This window comes from Periplaneta americana, chromosome 5, assembly GCF_040183065.1.
Source record: "Periplaneta americana isolate PAMFEO1 chromosome 5, P.americana_PAMFEO1_priV1, whole genome shotgun sequence".
Lineage (NCBI taxonomy): Eukaryota > Metazoa > Arthropoda > Insecta > Blattodea > Blattidae > Periplaneta > Periplaneta americana.
The window spans coordinates 178,547,240-178,567,733 of record NC_091121.1 but is presented as its reverse complement, the minus strand read 5'-3'; the positions used below and the strand labels follow the sequence as shown (position 1 = coordinate 178,567,733).

Below are 20,494 nucleotides of genomic sequence, written 5' to 3'. Positions count from 1 at the left end.
AGACATTTCCTTAAAATGAATTTCAGGCGGCGTTCGAGAAAAAGTGTTTCATTTCAATTACACTTACCCTCGTGCAAAGAAGTATACGGTACATCTCAGAAAGCTCTGATGTCACTGCTTCCTCTTGTCAGCCCAGTGTTTCACTATTCCACACAGATCTTAAGACTTCCCGTGAAGCAAGAATCTTGTTACCAGTTGCAGGTCACGATAACGAACAAGAATAGAAAGTATATTCTAGGAAATACGAGTAATGTTTTTGAAGATTTGTACGTTCATGATAGTTACAATTATTAGGATAATCTTTATTTATGAAATAAAAACCTATATGAATGCAAAGGTTTATTTCAGTTTACCTTCGGATGAGCAACAGGAAAAAGGGCTTAAGTGCAGCTATTTATGGAAATAAACAAATTGTTAAATGAACAACATGATCTATTTTAGAAGAAATGCCAACAAATAATATCCAGTAAAAACCTCAGAATTAATAAAATTCCATAATTGACACCAGTTTCAATCTTTCACTGCTCTTCTGAAAAGTATAAGATTTTTACTTAAGACCTTTCTCCTCCTGGTCACAGAATTATAATCCTGTGTCATTTCAATAATAAAAAAATAGCAATTAGGCTGCAAACTCGAAATCACTCAGCCCCAAAAATTATCATTTAATTAATAATAACCATATTACAATATTATACATTCCTGGTCATTAATAGTTACACAATAATACGTTACATTTCGTAAGTAATTTCAATTCGAAGTCTATCTGTACAATGGAACGTAAAGCCTGACGACAGCAATAAATAAAACTATTGTACAGATATACGATACGATGCTTGGATTACAGGTATGCCAATGTAATGACATGGAATTATATTTCTCTACAATCCCACTAAGTTTAGTTTCCATGAATTTTGCTGAGAAATAGAAACATTACTCCTGTTTTCAAAAACCGAATCTCTGCTTTAAGGCTGCGCTGATGATGCAGAGTTGAATCGCACTTTTTAGAAAGGAACTAAGTCATTTTTATTTCTTCTGATGAAATGATTAATACTTCCAAGACGCAAAAATAAACAAAGGAAGGAACTTAAACAAACCTTTCCCTGTATCTATAACATCCAGTTGATGTTTATATTTATTTTATTGGGTTATTTTACGACGCTGTATCAACATCTAGGTTATTTAGCGTCTGAATAATATGAAGGTGATAATGCTGATGAAATGAGTCCAGGGTCCAGCACCGAAAGTTACCCAGCATTTGCTTCAGTTGTGTTGAGGGAAAACCCCGGAAAAAACCTCAACCAGGTAACTTGCCCCGACTGGAATTCGAACCCGGGCCACCTGGTTTCGCGGCCAGATGCGCTGACCGTTACTCCACAGGTGTGGACGATGTTTATATTACGGCAGTGGTACACTGGTATTTATTCATGAAAGTAACTTCTTTTGCTCTTCTGAAAAATAGAACATTTTGACTTAGTTCCTTTCTAAAAAGTGCGATTCAATTATTAGTAGTTGATATCTAGGAGTGGAATGTGCATCAATGCAGGGGATCAACTAATCTTAATCAATTAGAGAGCCAGTCAGATCTCTAAAACTGATTCTGTAGAAGTACATTGGCTCGACCAAAATAAACCTCACTGCATGCAGTGTCTGTTTCTCAATTGTACTACACGACCAAGGCGGGACCCGTCGTGGCAGAATGAGGAACTCCGTGCTCGCTGCGTATGTTTACTGCTGGAGTGTCGTCACATCCAACGCCTAGCGTTTCAATCTGGTCGCAATGCCGCGTGTAGGAAGACGTGTGTTTCGTAGCCAAGCGCGGAGCATTATTTATAATGCCATGAAGTTTTGTGATGAAAAGACAACGGGTTTATTCCTACCTCTATCGAAGACAACAGAGCGTGCTGCAGCTATTGTGAAGTTAAATAAGGAAACAATTAGTAGGATTAGAAAGGAAGGTAAAGAATGTGAGGACAAGGGTCTAGAAATATAGACACCAAACAAAGTTAGACGACCTCCTGCAAATAAGGTTGAATTAGACGACACGGACAAATGTATCATAAGAAGAGAAGTTCATAAATATTATTGTTTCTACAAAGAGCTTCCAACATTAGGAAAGTTGCATAAATTTTGTAAGAGAGAGATAGGTTTTAAAGGGTGCAAGGAAACTTTACGAAAACTCATACTATCCATGGGGTTTGCAGTAAAAAATGTGAAGATAAAAGGAAATATCTAATAGAACGCTCTGATAAAGTAGCCCGTTATTTATCTGGACGAAACATGGTTCCATACCCATCACACTGTCCACAAATGTTGGCAAGACGTAAACGTGTCAGGAGTTTATACAAATAGCAGTGCAGGTCAACGACTTATAGTAGCCCATGCTGGTGGTAGTGATAGTTTTATACCGGGTGCTTTCCTCATATATGATGCCCGGAGCCCGGTCACTTTAAAATGCCAAGGTAAGAAATGTGTATGAAATGCAATATTGCATAAAATACAGTATTTACTTTAGTTTACGTTACTTTCGATTCATGTTCGCTTCTTTACGAACACGGATGTTGTGGTGTTTTCTGAGTAGATTCCTATGTGTGTAAGCATATGATAAAATAAAACTAAACAATAAAGTTAACTATATATACGAACATATAACAGATAAAGCGTGTTAATAACAATGAAACAAGAGCGCCGTTCAGCTTGTGCTTCATTTTGCATCTGATGCGGACTTTACAACTCGGCCCGTGTTGTGAAGCGAATCGCAGCGCCACCAAACAAAACGGTTCCCGCCTTGGTCGCGTAGTACAAAGTTGTTAAATATATTATTGTTCAATATTCTACTATGTTGTATGCAAGAGCGAAATATGCCTTTTGAGGTTTCCCAATATCGAGAAACATTTTCCGCAGACATCGCACTTGTATGGCCTCTCACCAGTGTGAAGGCGTAAATGAATACCAAGAACTGCCGAAGCAGAGAAACATTTCCCGCAGAATTCGCATTTAAAAGAACCCTGACCAGTGTGCACGCGGGAGTGCATCTTGAGATTTCTGGACCCCAGAAAACATTTTCCACACACATCGCATTTGAATGGCTTCTGGTCCGCATGCTGGAGTGCGTGCGTGCTGAGGTGGCCTGACGCGGAAAAACATAGTCCACAGATATTGCATTGGAATGGTCTTTCGCCGGTATGAATGCGCGAATGCTTCTTGAGACTCCCCGACTCCGAGAAGCATTTTTCACACACGTCACATTTAAATGGCCTCTCCCCTGTATGAAGCCGTAAATGAGTTTTAAGACTTCCAGCTTGTGAAAAACCCTTTCGACAGACTTCACATCGGAAAGGCTTCTCGCCTTTATGCACGAGTGCATGCCTATTCAGATGGCCTCTTCTCAAGAAACACTTTCCACAAATATCACATTTTAAATGCTTCTCCCCTGTGTGTAGACGGGTGTGTTGCTTCAGATGTTCCTTACGCGAGAAATACTTCCCACAGTCATTGCATTCAAAATCGCTCTTGCCATTATGCAGGCGTGCATGCTTATTGAGATCTCTCCTTCCCGAGAAACACTTCCCACAGACATCGCACTTGAAGGACTCGCTGCCCGAGTGAGTCAACAGTGGGCGACTGAGAGATTTGAAACTTGCAAAAACCTCGTCACACTTCACTGAAATTTCACTTGAATCACTGCGACTTAGGGGTTTAACTGTATGGCCGTGACGCCGTGTTTTTAACTTGTCTTCACTTACGAAAAATCTGTCGTAAGTACGTAAATCAACAGTTTCGCAGGCTAGCTTGTCAGGGAAAACAAAATTACGCCGACTATCGCCGACATCCACAGACTGTTCACGCGTAAAACTGTCCCTGTCTGATAAAACACTATCGTCCTGGACAACTGCAATGCTGTGAAGAAATCTGAACATCAATTTAAAAAAGGCCAAAGTGATGTCCCATCAAACACATTTAAAAACTATAATAAATCAATAAGAGATAAGTTTTCACTTATTGCTTTGTGGAACAGAATGTACGTCAAATATGTTTATTTCCGAAAATCCAAATTTTAAGTATTCATCATCAGGGACTTCGTTTTGTTGCAGGATGCACGTTTGTAATTACTATCATCATGCACACCTTCATTAGTAGCAGAGACAAAGGCCTAAATGATGTTGCTGCAGGCCATTAGAATTGTACATTATGCAACGAGCCTATAATGATAGTAATTAAGACGCGAGTATATTTGTTTATGAAACGAGCGTAAGCGAGTTTCATAATTTTCATACAAGCGTCTTAATTACCATTATAGGCAAGTTTCATACGACTTTTTATGCTCGACCATATTTCTAACTTGAAATTACTCAGAAGTATTCATTTTATTTGTATCTGACAGAAGATCGGAAGTGACCTTGTTCATAGCTCTTAAATTGTGAGATGTGCGCAGACGCGAAAGTACTGATTTTTTCCGAGGAACAATAATGTCATTGACCTTGATGCAATGTAACATGAACTAATTTTGATATAACCTGGAAATTGATTTAGAATTGAAAAACGAGATGACAAATTGAATTTATTTGAATATTATTTACAATTAACACTAATTATTATAGTAACAGAACATAACCTTCTGCGACAGTATTGGATTTCCAGCCTCCGTGACGTTTCCCTCGTTGTCTTTCGATTGCATATCCGAGAATAATCGAAAACCTGAACTTTAATGAGTAGGCGTACTTTAATGACATACATTAAAGGACTGCTACCAGGTGTATAATTACTACATTTCGGCATGGTCGAGCATAAATATATAAAAGTGTTACTATAGAGAGGAACAGGTCCATAACATCAGTGATAATAAATGCTAACACTTGTTTCAAAAGTGCGGTACTAAACGTTACAGGAAGTTAAAATGAATAAATATAGAAAAGACACATCTTATAACAGTACTGCAATAAATGTAACACGGCATTACAAGACTGAAAACAATAGTAAAGAAGGTCAGTAAATGTAAAAATGAGAAATGTACATACTGTATATGAATAAAACTATAAAATATTTTGCGACTGTACATACACAGTAAAATAGGAGAGAGAAAACTGTAAAGACGTGAAACATGGACAAAGTTATGAAAAATTAACACACAAGATAAGGGAAAAGTCTTGTTGATGCGAAGGTCCTAATTATTGACAACGAAAATGGTACCAAGAATATACCACGAAACAAATTTATAAATCACCAACCAGGAAACATACCATAGTCTGAAGTTACTGACAAATTATACAATAATAAAACGACATATTATATTAATTCTTTGATGGCTTAGTGCACACATGTGGTAAGTGCTAATTTCATACTTTTGAGAAAAACAAGTTTTTATTTTCAATACTTCATTCACTTCAATTGATATCTATTCTCAAAAAGTGAACATAACATAGAAAAATCTTATTATTCACTTCCCAGATTTGTGCACAGTAAAGATACATCTCACAGGAGTTCGATTTTGTACTTAACTCAATTTGACCGAAAAATGTACTTAACACACGTGTGCACTAAGGCATCGATTATATTATAGTTAATGTTTATTACTTGACATTACATATAAAATTAGTAATTAAAAATAAGTCTAAATAAAACTTATGTGAACTCAATTCGCATTGAACCTGGAGTAGCAATATGTAGTCATTAGTTTGTGAAAATGAGCATGGAAACTTACACGAGAAGATGATCAGAATAACCAAACCGAATGGTGCTTATAATCGTATATGAAGTTTGGTGAAAATAACTTCTCGGCTGGGCAGGACATGTTACAGTACATAAAGTAAAAAGTCCATTGGAATGGATTGGACATATGGACCAGACGAGATCTGCAAAGCAGAAGATATTAATGAGTGGAAAGGACAGGTGAAAATTGTCGGCATACGAAATGATCTGAATGAAATGAAGGCGAAAAGAAAGATGCTAAGATCTAGGAGAAATGTAGCAATTATTTAAATATATATCGTGCCAAATATTATGCTGTTCATAAAGTAGAGTCAATCCACATAGCATGTGGAAGAAAATTCTGCATGATGTTACATAACTATGCACATATTATTTGACTGGAGCGGTGAAGATTCGCATAGGCACTACACTTACCTCTCAGCCTCCTCTTCCAGTTTAGGCTCCTCCTTCACTATATCCACGTCACACAGCCCCTCCTGAAAACCGAAGACATTCACGTTAGAAGAGTAGGACATACACAGAGAAGTACGTAAAGCAGGTCACACATTTTTTATACCAGAAATGTAACTCTGAACCAGTTCAGTCCTTGTGTCTCGTATTATCTGCTATTGCACAACTGACGCAGTCACCAACCCATCTCCAAAGCGCTATATTTACGAGTACCATAATCAGACTACGTAAGGAAGCATATAAAACCGGCTTTATGAAAAAGTTTTATTTTTGATATGAGTAGGCTATTCGCAAAATTTATAATTTTGTGCCGACCATTTTAACGTTAACAGCATATGGGAGAATTAACAGGTTTATTTGTAATTATTGTACAAATTCTGATAAATATATTTTATGCTCGACCATGTCGAAATGTAGTAATTATACACCTGGTAGCAGTCCTTTAATGCATGTCATTAAAGTACAGCTACTCATTAAAGTAGAGGTGTTCAGCCAATCAAAAGTCAGCTTTGTACCGTTATAAAACCTCAGCCAATGACAAGTCACCTTTGTACCGTTATAAAACCGCAAGTATAGATTATTCTCGGATATGCAATCTAAAGAGAATTAGCGAAAAGTCACGGAGGCTGGAAATCCAATACTGTCGCAGAAGGTTATGTTGTGTTACTATAATAATTAGAGTTAATTGTAAATAATATTCAAATAAATTCTATTTGTCATCTCGTTTTTCAATGTCTAATTTAATTTCAATGTTATATCAAAGTTAATATTTAGTTTACTCTGTAGGTTCTTATACAGTACGCTATCAAGATCAATGTGGACATCTGTTCCTCGGAAAAAATCAATACTTTCGCGTATGCGCACATTTCACAATTTACGAGCTATTGCTCAAGATACAAATAAAATTAATAATTTCAAGTTATAAATATGGTCGAGCATAAAAAGTCGTATGAAACTCGCCTATAATGGTAATTAAGAAGATCGTATGAAAATTATGAAACTCGCTTGCGCTTGTTTCATAAACATCCATACTCGCTTCTTAATTACTATCATTATAAGATCGTTGCATAATGTACTATTATCTTTATTTCTTTTAATATTAATGTGCTGGTCAACAGCCATAGGGCAATGATAGACCTGCACCAGTGATACATAATAATAATAATAATAATAGTAATACCGGTAATAATAATAATGATTCATTTAGAATATTAACGTGCAAAACAACAGCACAAGGCCAATTACAGTTTAGCACAAGATACAGAACAAAACAAAACAAATGATGATGAGAATGAATGATAGAAAATGGCAGTGAGATGAAATACAATATTAATATAATAGTCAACATTAATCATTGACCAAATGCAACAAAATAACTAGCACAAATAATTGAGGGGCTTAGAACAAAAATAATAATAATAATAATAATAATAATAATAATAATAATAATAATACAACATTTTAAATTTTAAAGTAAATTAAATTGTAATGATAGTCAATGGATGTATAAAAAATAAAAATAAAGATAAAAATATACCGTCTTAAAAGAAGAATGGTGTGAATGCAGACAATTTTCGTCAGAGAGAATTATGAGCAGAAACACATTTCCTGGCACTAAGCACAGACAGGTCGCTGTTCACAGTGCTGCTATTATTCTGTATGCAAAGCGCGTGTTGATGTGGATTCTGCTTTCTAATATGATGTTAGTTACAGCAATCGCTGACTGAGATGCAGTCATATATTACTAACACAAAGTTGTAATGACTCAACTCGACATTAAACTGGTTTGACTTAGATGCTACTTGTATTCTTCCGTAAGATGGAGGCTGCTGTTTTCTTCTATATCAACAACCACAGCAAGAAAGTTTCAAGCATGAGAACATATTTGTGGAGCTTGTTTCCAAAAGGTACCAAATCCACAATTTTCGAAAAATGAGTTACAGATGGCAGCACATTCTTAGCTATCTCTAGAACGGAGCCATTTCTCTCGAAAAGTACCAAATCATATCTCCAGAAGTCACTGAAAACAGTGTTTTACAGCAGAAAATACCACATCCATGCTGAGTTTGATGCCAAAACATGCCAAATCTCTGTGTTCCTATTGGTTCTCAATTTTGCGTCACTGATATGTCACGAGTTGTTCAGCAATTTCATTGGCTATTGTGGTGACGTATTAGTTGTTTGGGCGGCTGTGACATTAACAAACTCCCATTTTACAGTAATATTATAAATTCTTCGCGGCCTGTGCTATTTCTGATGACCTTCTCCCCCACAACCCACCTCACGTAAGTTACCCTTCAAACTGGACATTACACACCCAATGGCAAGTCTTACACCAGAGGCGAGTCGCAGTTTTATACGTCTACCACGGGATTAACCGCCCGTGGCTCCCCACTCTACATTGAACACAACCGCCGGACTACTCGGCTAGCTCCGACCTCGCCCACCAAAGCCAGAGCAATCTGGGACCCCACAGCTTCAGCGGACTTGTAGTTGATTACACTGCAGCACTTATTAGTCAGCGGTAGCACGTCAGAGTGATATATCCGCTCCAGGGAGCAGAGTCGGTCACCAGGGCGTCTAAATCGCCCAGGTCCCCATTGGTACTCTAAGTGAGTGTACTTGACGTCTGGTCCGGGCTCGGCACCTAGACTTGCATATAGGGACAGTATGAAGGATCCACTATTGCTTCGTTGCTGGACGCCCTGTCGGGCCACACAATTCGGAAGTCTGACTCGAAACCGTGGGACAGAACCACGGAGATAGGAGAGATCCCCGCTGGTGAGACGGGAGTTATAAGAACCTTAACCCAAGAATGAATATAAAGAACTAGAAGAGGAAGGAAATGTAGCCTCAGCAGGCTGTCTTAACAAATCCAGTCATGTAGGCCGACGTGGCAAAAACATAATAGAGGGGCTGGAGAGGTGAAAATGGTGTGATGATGTCGTGGGTGTTACGCATGCAATGGTGGCCAGCATAGAGAGAGCGATGAAAAAGAAGAGAGAACGAAAGGGGCTGGGTGGTGATAAGTCGATGAATGTTCGAAAAGAAAAGCACGAGCCACCACTGCATCCCCCAGTCACCAACGTGCTGGAGCCCACCTCTACTGGTAGGCTACGCTGTTATATTCCGAATTTTTCATTGTTATATATTATTTGGCTAAATATTGAATGATTTTATATTGTATGGAATTTATATGAAAGAAATATGCTCCAAGTTCTTCAAAATTTAGGCACTTCATTATTTAATTAGATTCATATTCCATACACGAATTTTCAAATTAATTAGCTATTATTAAAGGTGGTTCGCGCAATACCGGGCAGAACTCTAAGCACAACCCGCTGCCATCATCCAGACTGTAGCGAGCTGAAACATTTGGGCACGTGCTTGGACAATGCCCCAAAGGCGAGCTGCTGATCAATGCTAGACATCATCGTGTACGACATGCTTTGGCGACATAGTTAAAAACTGTAAATTGGGAGATTCATGAGGAAGTACATTGTGTATCACCAGATGGTCTTTCAGACGGGCAGACATTATTGCTATTAATGGACGTTTAAAACGGGCTCTTGTTCTTGACCCTACTATCCGTTTCGAAAGAAACCTAAATCAGGCCACCGAAGTTGATATTGAGAAGAAATCCATATATGAACCTTGTCTGCCGTATCTTTCTCAAAAGTACAACGTCCCTCTTAAACAATGGTCCGTCATTGGTTTGCTGTTTGGCAGTAGAGGTTCTATTTCCAAATTCACGTGGAGTTATCTTAAGGAACTTCACATTCCTTTTGATTATGTAATGTCTATTCTTATAAATATTATCAAGGATTGTCTTCAAATATTACATCATCATCTGTATTTCAATTAATCCACTTATATTTGCCTTCAACAATTAACTTTCTTTTTTCTTTAATGTATCACATCACATCTTATTGTACATGTTTATTGTATTCAGGACCCTTGTGGTCACTCAAATTCTTTGAGCTGATATATTTATATATATATATATATCAACCATTAGAACCATTTCATGTTTCCTTACACTTGATATCTAGTATGTAACACCATAAAATACTGAATCACATGGTTGGGCACTATGTTTTGAAGTCTCCACACGCATAATTTCATCTGCCTTCAACTAGTGAATTGAATGTTAGTCTATGTGAGTGTATCCATGCCGCTTAAGATGTGCCGATAACGAGAAACACTTCCCACAGACATCACATTTGAAAGGTTTCTCGCCTGTGTGTAAGAATGCGTGCCTTTTCTTATTTTCCGATTTGGAGAAACACTTTCCACAGACATTGCATTTAAACGGCTTCTCGCCAGTATGCAAACGTGCATGAATGCTTAAGGAACCAGACTGCGAGAAACACAGTCCACATACATCGCATTTGAAAGGTTTTTCGCCAGTATGACGTCGTATATGCATCTTTAGGTTTCCAGATTGAGAGAAACATTTTCCACAAAAGTCGCACTTGAACGGTGTCTCGCCGGTATGCTGACGTGAATGACTTAGCAAGTGTCCGGATTGCAAGAAACGCTTCCCACATGCTTCGCACCTGAATGGTTTTTCGCCAGTATGCTGACGTATATGTCTAATTAAGGATCCAGACTGAGAGAAACATTTTCCACATACATCGCATTTGAATGGTTTCTCACCGGTATGATGTCGTGCATGAATTTTTATGTTTCCAAACTGAGAAAAACACTTTCCACAAACATCACATTTGAATGGCTTCTGACTTGTTACAGCCGATAACTTACATTTCGAAGACGGGGAATTTGCTGTTACCTTGGCAACAGTTCCGAGGCTGCGGGTTCCTGTCTTCAAGTGGATTTTCCTTGTGAACAATTTGTCACAATTACGATATTGAATACTAGAAGTTTCGCAGGTAGAACTGCTGGGCTCTCCACTTATCAATACATGCTCTTCTTCATCACACAGTGACGGCACACTGTCGCCATGAGTAACTGCAATTCTAAGACGAAAATATACATATTAGGTATCAGTCGATACAATGCCACAATAAATAAATATTCACACAGACACAGAAATGCACAAAGGCATACTTCGGCACTAGCAGCCAACAGGATATTTCATTATACAGAATTTGAATATAATTATGTGTGTGTGTTCCGCCTTTGCTTATCATACAATTAAAATGGTGAAACTAATCAATCATATTTTCATTAACGTTTTCGGTATCTATGTACCATCTTCAGATGTATATATATAATGCTAATTGATAACCAAGCCTCTAGGTGCATGTGTCGTAAACTTAAATCATCAGTGTTTTTGTGCGTACTGTGTTATATCGATGAAGTGTTGCCATAATTGAATGAATAATATTTGTTAGTGCAACGTACTATCAGAATTAAACTTAAAATTAAATGTTTCAGTCAATATTTAAAACACTATTTAAAACTGTTTAAAACACATGGTTTGTGCATCACTTTAAATATATGCAGTTGGAGATCACTTGTGCGGTGTTTGCCGATGTGAAGTTGAATGCGGCAGTTGTGGTGATCTTGTTTATTGGCGTTGAGCTAGACGTGGTATCGTTGACATGGCTATGTTGAAAGTGATGTTGTGGCACTTCTATGATAGTTAATGGTATTGCTGTAATTTGTACCCATAGATGTATTGTTGGAACAAATTGAAGGTTGTCAAGTACATGGATTTAGTATCGCCTGGCGTGTCTGTAAACAATGATTAAGTATTAATTTGTGAATTTGAAATTGAGAATGTTTGAAAATTGTTAATTTCGGAAAATCCTTTAACTGATGTTGGTTTTGGTTAACTGCTAGGGGTGATGCCTGTTATGTAAGAAAAGTAACTTACAGTTTTGCCGTGTGTTGGTCTGCTCGTGCTTGATGCCAGGTTGATACTAAAGCAGTGGGGTTGCTCACAGTATATTTACGTTGTATTGTCTGTTACCGGAAGTGGAGGGGGAGTCGGTGGGAGCTGTGTGTGCGATTGTTTAGGCGGGAATAATTTGAATAAATTGAAAAGTGGGTTATTTATGTTGGCTATTTGTTCATTTAGTAGGGGTTTTCCTGATTTGTGTTCTTTTATGATATGAAATTGTTCAGCTGTTTCTATTGTGGGGTCATTTGTGATTTTTAGTATTTTCAGAGTGTCGTTAATATTTCCGAGTTCGTGGTTTTCATCTATGAGGTGTTGAGCGAATTTAGATCTGTTTCTATTGTAAACGAAGTCAGAGGTGTGTTCACGAAATCTTATTTTGAAGTTACGCCGAATCTGTCCTATATATGTTTTGGTGCAATTTTTGCAGTTTAGCTGGTATATACCGCTGTTTAGGAGGGGTTCATTATTGTTGGTGTTATTAGGAATTATATTGTTTAGTTTGTTGTTGGTACGATGGGCTATGTTAATATTTTGTTTTTTAAAAAAGTTACTAAGTTTGTTTGAAATCTTGCCGTAATATGTTAGGCTATGCCATTGTTTTTTGTTTTGTGTTTTCTCGGGTTGTAATGCTGTGAATTCTTTTTTATGTAATTTTGTTTTTCTCTTTTGTATCAAATTGTTAATTAGTTGGTTTTCGTATCCATTTTCAGAGGCTATTTGCTTTATATAATTAAGTTCTTTATTGTAATTATCTTTATTTAGCGGTGTTGTGAGTAATCTATCAACGAGGAAGCGGAATTTGCTAATTTTATGTGTGGTTGGGTGTGTTGAGTGTTTTTCTATAGCATGTGTGGTTGTTGTTTTCTTTCTGTATATGTTAAATGTAATTGTTGGGGCTGCTATTGTTATATTTAAATCTAGAAAATTAAGGCTGTTGTTATTGCTTTGTTCTAGTGTGAATTTTATGTTTTGGTGCCATTTGTTAAATTCATCTAGTATTTGACTATCTGTGTTTTGGTTGTTTTCGTATATTATTATTGTATCGTCAACATACCTTGCGTATGTGCTGAAATTGAACTTATTGTTTAGATTATTTATATGTTTGTTTTCGAGGTCTTGTAGAAATATGTTGGCTAAGTATCCAGATAAGGGGTCACCCATGGCTAATCCAGTTTGTTGAATGTATATTTTATTATCAAATTTAAAGTAATTTTGTTTCAGTGATGTTTTTAATAGTTGGATGATTTGTTGGATTATATTGTTATCTAATTGGGCTTCATTCAGTTTTTGAATAATAATGTTAATGGTTTCATCTATTGGTATATTGGTATATAAATTTGTGACGTCTAGTGAAAGTATTTTGGTATTGCTCGTGGTTTTGAGTTTTTGGAGTTTTTTTATTATTTGTTTTGTGTTGGTGATGGTATATTGGTTGTCTTGAATGATATTGTTACTTATGAATTTGTATAGGTATTTATTAACTTTGTAATTTGGGGCTTCTCTGCAATTCACTATTGGTCTCAATGTCATTTCTTTTTTATGTGTTTTGGGTAATGTTTTTAAATTGGGTGCTTTGGGGTTTTTCATGATGAAGTTTAGGGATTTATTTTTTGGTATGAAGTCTGGTGCGTTTTTTATGGCAGTTTTTATTTGTTTTTGGTAAGTTTCTGTGGGGTCTAAATTGATTTCTGTAATCTGATTGCTAGTGAAAAATGCTTTAGTTTTATCTATGTATTCTGTTTTATTCATCAAGACGACTGCACGAGCAGACCAACACGCGGCAAAACTGTAAGTTACTTTTCTTACATAACAGGCATCACCCCTAGCAGTTAACCAAAACCAACATCAGTTAAAGGATTTTCCAAAATTAACAATTTCAAACATTCTCAATTTCAAATTCACAAATTAATACTTAATCATTGTTTACAGACACGCCAGGCGATACTAAATCCATGTACTTGACAACCTTCAATTTGTTCCAACAATACATCTATGGGTACAAATTACAGCAATACCATTAACTATCATAGAAGTGCCACAACACCACTTTCAACATAGCCATGTCAACGATACCACGTCTAGCTCAACGCCAATAAACAAGATCACCACAACTGCCGCATCCAACTTCACATCGGCAAACACCGCACAAGTGATCTCCAACTGCATATATTTAAAGTGATGCACAAACCATGTGTTTTAAACAGTTTTAAATAGTGTTTTAAATATTGACTGAAACATTTAATTTTAAGTTTAATTCTGATAGTACGTTGCACTAACAAATATTATTCATTCAATTATGGCAACACTTCATGGATATAACACAGTACGCACAAAAACACTGATCATTTAAGTTTACGACACATGCACCTAGAGGCTTGGTTATCAATTAGCATTATATATATACATCTGAAGATGGTACATAGATACCGAAAACGTTAATGAAAATATGATTTATTAGTTTCACCATTTTAAGTGTATGATAAGCAAAGGCGGAACACACACACATAATTATATTCAAATTGTGATAGCTTATCGGTATACCTTCAATATGAAATTCATTATAGAGAATGTTTCAGAATTCAACCAAAGTAATTTAAGAGACTGTGGAAGGGTCCTAAATCAGTATTTTGACATAGGAAACTAGAGGTCTGTGGGTCCAAACTTGCACGTAATGGCGTGAAGTAATTTTTGGGCCAGTATGCCACCTGATTAAACCTGCGCATGGCATAGCGATTCATTTGGAAATGTGTCGGACACAATATCGCTATGTCTCCGTGGCACAATCGGTAACATTATACATGGTTCTGCAAGACGATGAGGTACTTTTGTTTTCACTTAAGGTATGTACAACTTTAAACTAGTGTTGTAACATTAAAAAGCCAGCTCTGGTTATTTTGAAATGTAGGTAATACCTACTTACAAATGGCTTTTAGAGAATCAGGAGGTTCATTACTGCCCTCACATAAGCCCGCCATTGGTCCCTATCCTGAGCAAGATTGATCCAGTCCCTACCATCCATTTTAATATTATTCTCCCATCTACGTCTGGGCCTCCCCAAAGGTCTTTTTCCCTCAGGTCTCCCAACTAACACTCTACACGGTACACATTTTTGGATTCATTCATATATGTTACACGACCTGCTCATCTCAAACGTCTTGATTTATGTACGTAATAATGACAATAATTGCTTAGAAGGTGAAGAAAGAATGTAGTTTGAGAAATGCATATCCATTACCCTGGACAAGTCACAGTATGTTTATCAATTAACTTGTAGTGTACATAAATTTTTTGTACATAGCAATATTCTGTTTAATAGAGAATACTCAACAAAATGGATAAGTGAGAAAAGAAAGAAATGTCCGTTTTCTCTTCTAGAAAAGGAGTTAAACAATATTCAGGAATTGCTGTACAGTACAGTACGGTATACACTGTAATAAAAGGTGATAAATTACTGTTCTTTCACTACTCACTATCAGTTGGAAAACAAGTTACAGGAATTGTTCAAAGTAACAACTTCCGTCTTAAGTACAGTACAGTATTTTTCTGCAACAAATCAAACACATCTTCTGAATTTTTAATTATCGTACTTAACCATTAAAAAGTACCTACAACGAATTTCATACAACTTTAACATAAAATGGGACAAAATGCATGAAAATAATAATACAGAACACAAAAGGGTCATGCACTCATCACATCTGCAACCATATGCCAGCCCATTTCTAACAAATACCTAACTCAGCTCCATAGGAGTACAATACAATTGACTTGGCTAGTACTATACAGTATACTGTTGCCGAAAGCATAATAAATAAATAATGCAATACGTATTTCGGTGGTTTAGAAAAAAAAATCAGATATCTCATCAATAAAATAAGAGGTATTGGGATTAAAAATACACCACAACCAGACTCGAACACATTACCTTTTGGCCTGACATACACTGGTGGCCATAATTCTGGAAACTTTTTGTTTTTGTACTGAATTATTATAACATCTGCATTGATTCACAGATTTATACAATTGAAAATGTTTCTCTTGACTGATTCGTTAATTATGGGGTTATAACAAAGGTATTATATTAAATCCTGAATATTTTAACAATAAATAATCATTACTATGTGGGAAATAATGTTCTTGTCGTTTAAGATCTAAATATTAATTTCAGATTTTCATTATAAGTTTCCTTTCCATCTTTCAATGCTAATCGACAAATCTGCTTCACTTCTCTTGGACTTACTTTAGGTTTTTTACCAGTCCTAAGTGTTGTTTTACAAGATTCTATGGATTTGTACCTCTCACATATCTTCTGGACGCCAGACAATGTAGCACCATTACCAAGTTTTCTTGCAATTTCCTTGATTGTGTAGCCTTCTTCTCGAAGTATGGCTGCCCTAGAAGGTGTTCAGTCCTTTCGTGGAGCCATTGTGATAAAATGATCAATTAAGTTTGTTGTAAAGCAATCAGGTGTTCACCTAACGAAATCTTAAGTCAGACTAATGATAGAAACAAATGAATAATGTCCATATTTTATGCTACCAGTGCTGAACAATACTTCTACTGATCAACAATAATCATAAACTCAACAATGGACTAGTTTTTATAACAGTAAATAATGGGAAATTATAATGAAATCTGAAATTAATATTTAGATCTTAAACGACAAGAACATAATTTCCCACTTAGTAATGATAATTTATTGTTAAAATAGTCAGAATTTAATATAATACCTTTATTATAACCCCATCAGTAACGGGTCAGTCACGAATAACATTTTCTATTGTATAAATCTGTGAATTAATACAAATGTTATAATAATTCAGTACAGAAACAAAAAGTTTCCAGAATTATGGCCACCAGTGTATGTCGCGTTTTTCATTGCACCAGAGACTCATGTCGCTAATTCCGTTTTCAAATTGGCACAATAACGAAAACGAATGAGGGTGAAACAAGCACTGCCGTGGCCGCTGCCCCATTTCTGCCGGCAATTTCACAGATTCTCTGAATTTTTAAAATGCTGGTTGATAAGTCCTTAACAGTTGGGCTTCGTGCAATCCCTAATAAGGTCGGAAACCATCGCATACCATTCCACAGCTCTATTTAATTTTAATACTGGATTATAAGTATCAAATGTAAAGAACTTCAACAAATGATAACTGAAATATTTTTCGTATAAAGAAAATGCTAATTATAGAATTTAAATTAATTTAAGAGATGTAAGAATTGCATTACACGTTACATAAAGTAATATATTAATATAATAAAGTTTAACATATCTTTTCAACAAATCTGCCCAGCAGCAGCAGCAGTGGCGGCAGGAATTTATTCACCAGATTTTTTACAAATCATGGCTTCGTCAATATTATTTCCAGGTCTTAATCTAGTTCCTGATTATATTATAGGCATATTTATGAATTTGTAACATTGTTATTGTAGGACATCTGCTGACATGATTTAAGAAGAATTGCAACTAAAATACTACAATAATAATAATAATAATAATAATAATAATAATAATAATAATAATAATACGAATAATAGCAATAATAATAATAGAATAGCACATTATGCAACGAGCCTATAATGATAGTAATTAAGAATCGAGTATGGATATTTATGAAACGAGCGCAAACGACCATATTTCTAACTTGAAATTACTGGTATTCAGATGTATACATTTTATTTGTAACTGACAAGATCGGAAGTGACCTTGTTCTAGGTCGTGAATTGTGAGATGTGCGCAGACGCGAAAGTATTGATTTTTTCCGAGGAAGAATAATGTCATTGACCTTGACGTAGTCCCGTTAAACTTGATAATATTACAATATTATAACCTTGATTATTGAATTCGACATTGAAAAACGAGATGACAAATTGAATTTATTTGAATATTATATACAATTAACGCTAATTATTATAGTAACAGAACATAACCTTCTGCGACAGTATTGGAATTCCAGCCTCCGTGACTTTTCGCTAATTCTCTTTCGATTGCATATCCGAGAATAATCGATACTTGCGGTTTTATAACGGTAGAAAGCTGACCTGTCATTGGCTGAACAGTTGTAACCTGAGTCGTCATTGGCTGAAAGACCTGACCTTTAATGATTAGGTGTACTTTAATGACATGCATTAAAGGTCTGCTACCAGGTGTATAATTACTACATTTCGGCATGGTCGAGCATAAAAGTTCTTAATAGCAATAACGACCTATATGCATTCACAATTACATATTAGTACTAGTCTAAAGACATAAATTCCTCTACAGAACTTTTTTTTTTTTTTTTTTTTTTTGCAGTTCATTTTGAATAATTTTTCAGAAAAGTCTATGATACACAATACAAAGATTTATTTTCAGTCAATGACTTTACTTTCTATATGTGTAGGGTACAAGTATTTATATTACACAATTTAATATCGTATTAACGTTTTCGTCGGTCATGCCGACATCATCACATGCAGCATAAGAAGTGCATGAATGAATTGATTTTAAATAATTCATATACTATTATTTAACAACATTAATAAGAACACTGCACGAAAATAGTCAAACTGCAGCCACTGAGAAATGTAATATTTTCTCGGACTCGGAGCTCTTGACTATATTTCTCTACCATACACTTCGGGCACTTCATAGACTCAGCGGTGGCTGCCCAGAGCAATTCACACAGTGCTCGGCGGCGGCACATGGGAATCCCCATGGTCAGCACCGCTGTACTTTGCACATATTTATTTATTTATTATTTTCCTAATAATTATAACATAACACATATTATATATAGAATAAAATTTAGCTCGCCTCTGAAAGAGGCGAACTCGTGCTCAGGGGAGGATTCCTGAATTGAAATTAATAATTATACAATACAATTTGTCTTATGTCTACTGTGCAATTATAGTATATAAATTTAAATTTACAATTTTTCAATTTTTATAAAATCCATACATAACTTTTTAAATTTAATACTAGAACTATTAGAATTGTCAAGATTAGAATATTTAAATATAAATTTGTTATATATTCTTGGGCCTAAATTACTACTATGATTAAATGCTGTAACAGTGTTGCATTTTGGTCCAAACAATCTTAAAGAATTCATACCTTTTGTTTCATAACTATGAGAATACAATTCAAAATTATTTCTATTTTTATGTATGAATTTTATTAATACAATATAATAAATTTGTCTTACGTTAAGTACATTAAAGTCTAAAAACAAATTTTGAGATGGAAAATCAATAGGTTTATGAAGACATATTTTAATTATTTTCTTCTGTAATAAATAAAGGGATTAAAATTGGATTTAAATGAGCACCCCATCCTATAATGCCATACATAATTACCGATTGAAATAAAGTTAAATATATTGTACGTAATAAACTTATTGACAAGTAATTCCTCAATAAAAGAAAATAATATAAAATAATATACTATTTTACGTAATTTATTACAAAGGTAATTAATGTGTTGGTTCCATTTTAAATGATTATCGAAAATTATGCCTAAATACTTAACTTCAGAGGACTCTTTAATAATCGGACATTTACACTATATAAGACAACAACCAGAATTATGTAATTTAATACTTAATATACTGTAGATGTAGGAGGTTTGTTATGATATTGTTATTGCAACGTTTTTGCGTATGTCCGAACCATAGGCACCTAAAGCACCGCATTGGGTTCGGCACATACACACGGACTGGGACACGCTCGTACACGACAAAGATGTATTCTGGCAAGAGAGATGTGTGCTCAGGGGTTCAGTCCGCCTGTCCCGCTTATGCAGTAAACGGCAAGCCTTAGACACGGACTGTTCTGCCAGCTCCAGTTGGATCTCTTCATCAGACATGCCGTCTAGAGAATCCGTATGCACAACTCCTCACGTGATGTTCAGCCAGCAGTGTTGCTGAACTCTGATGGAGTATGAACCTAGCAACTTCGCTTTCAAGATCGTCTCACTCTGTTTAGCAGACGCAGTCTCAACGAGCAGACTGCCGTTGCGGAGTCGAGTTGCATTTCTGACCTTGCCAACGAGTCCATCGAGCGCGCGTCTCAAGTAAACTGAACTGATGTTTTTCATAGTTTTTTCAGTTCCATACAATGTGATACTGATAAACTTTGGAGGCGGCGCTTTAACTGTTAGTTTCTCGGGGTCCAATTCCATTGCAGTGTTCGTCATCTTACCACCAGTTGCGCTGTCTTTTTCTAACTTTTGTTGTTTCTGTGGGGGAGAAAAGGAGCGCGAGGACATATTGATTTGCCCCCCCCCCCCCTACGGAACCGTCGGCGTCAGCCTGTCACCCGGGGGGGTGTAAGAAACATACACCTAAAAATTTCTTCGCAGTCTGTACCGGCTGTGGAAATCCCCCACAGGCCGATCCCAAGCAACCCATCTCACGCAAGTTTCCCTTCAAAATGGTCATTAATTACCTAACTGCAAGTCTTACGTCAGAGGCGAGACGCAAATTT

At 36.0% G+C, this 20,494-nt stretch overlaps 1 protein-coding gene across 1 annotated transcript; it reads right to left on the bottom strand.

Moving 5' to 3' along the window:
• Positions 1 to 362: 362 nt before the first annotated feature.
• LOC138700449 (zinc finger protein 83-like) lies at positions 363 to 20,276 on the bottom strand. The gene is made up of 4 exons (XM_069827063.1): positions 19,909 to 20,276; positions 10,949 to 11,135; positions 6,121 to 6,182; positions 363 to 3,897 (listed from the first exon to the last, which is right to left on the bottom strand). Exons 1-4 carry the CDS (start codon positions 20,274 to 20,276, stop codon positions 2,835 to 2,837), a joined length of 1,680 nt encoding a protein of 559 aa, XP_069683164.1. The 3' UTR covers positions 363 to 2,834.
• Between the last annotated feature and the right edge of the window lie 218 nt (positions 20,277 to 20,494).

Coding starts and splice junctions, on each gene's coding strand:
- LOC138700449 (XM_069827063.1), bottom strand. CDS start 20,276: ATGTCCTCGCGCTCCTTTTCTCCCCCACAGAAACAACAAAAGTTAGAA. Junction 11,136..19,908: donor CACTGCTGGCTGAACATCAC/GTGAGGAGTTGT, acceptor TTTTCGTCTTAG/AATTGCAGTTACTCATGGCG. Junction 3,898..6,120: donor CTGGAAGAGGAGGCTGAGAG/GTAAGTGTAGTG, acceptor ATTTCTTCACAG/CATTGCAGTTGTCCAGGACG.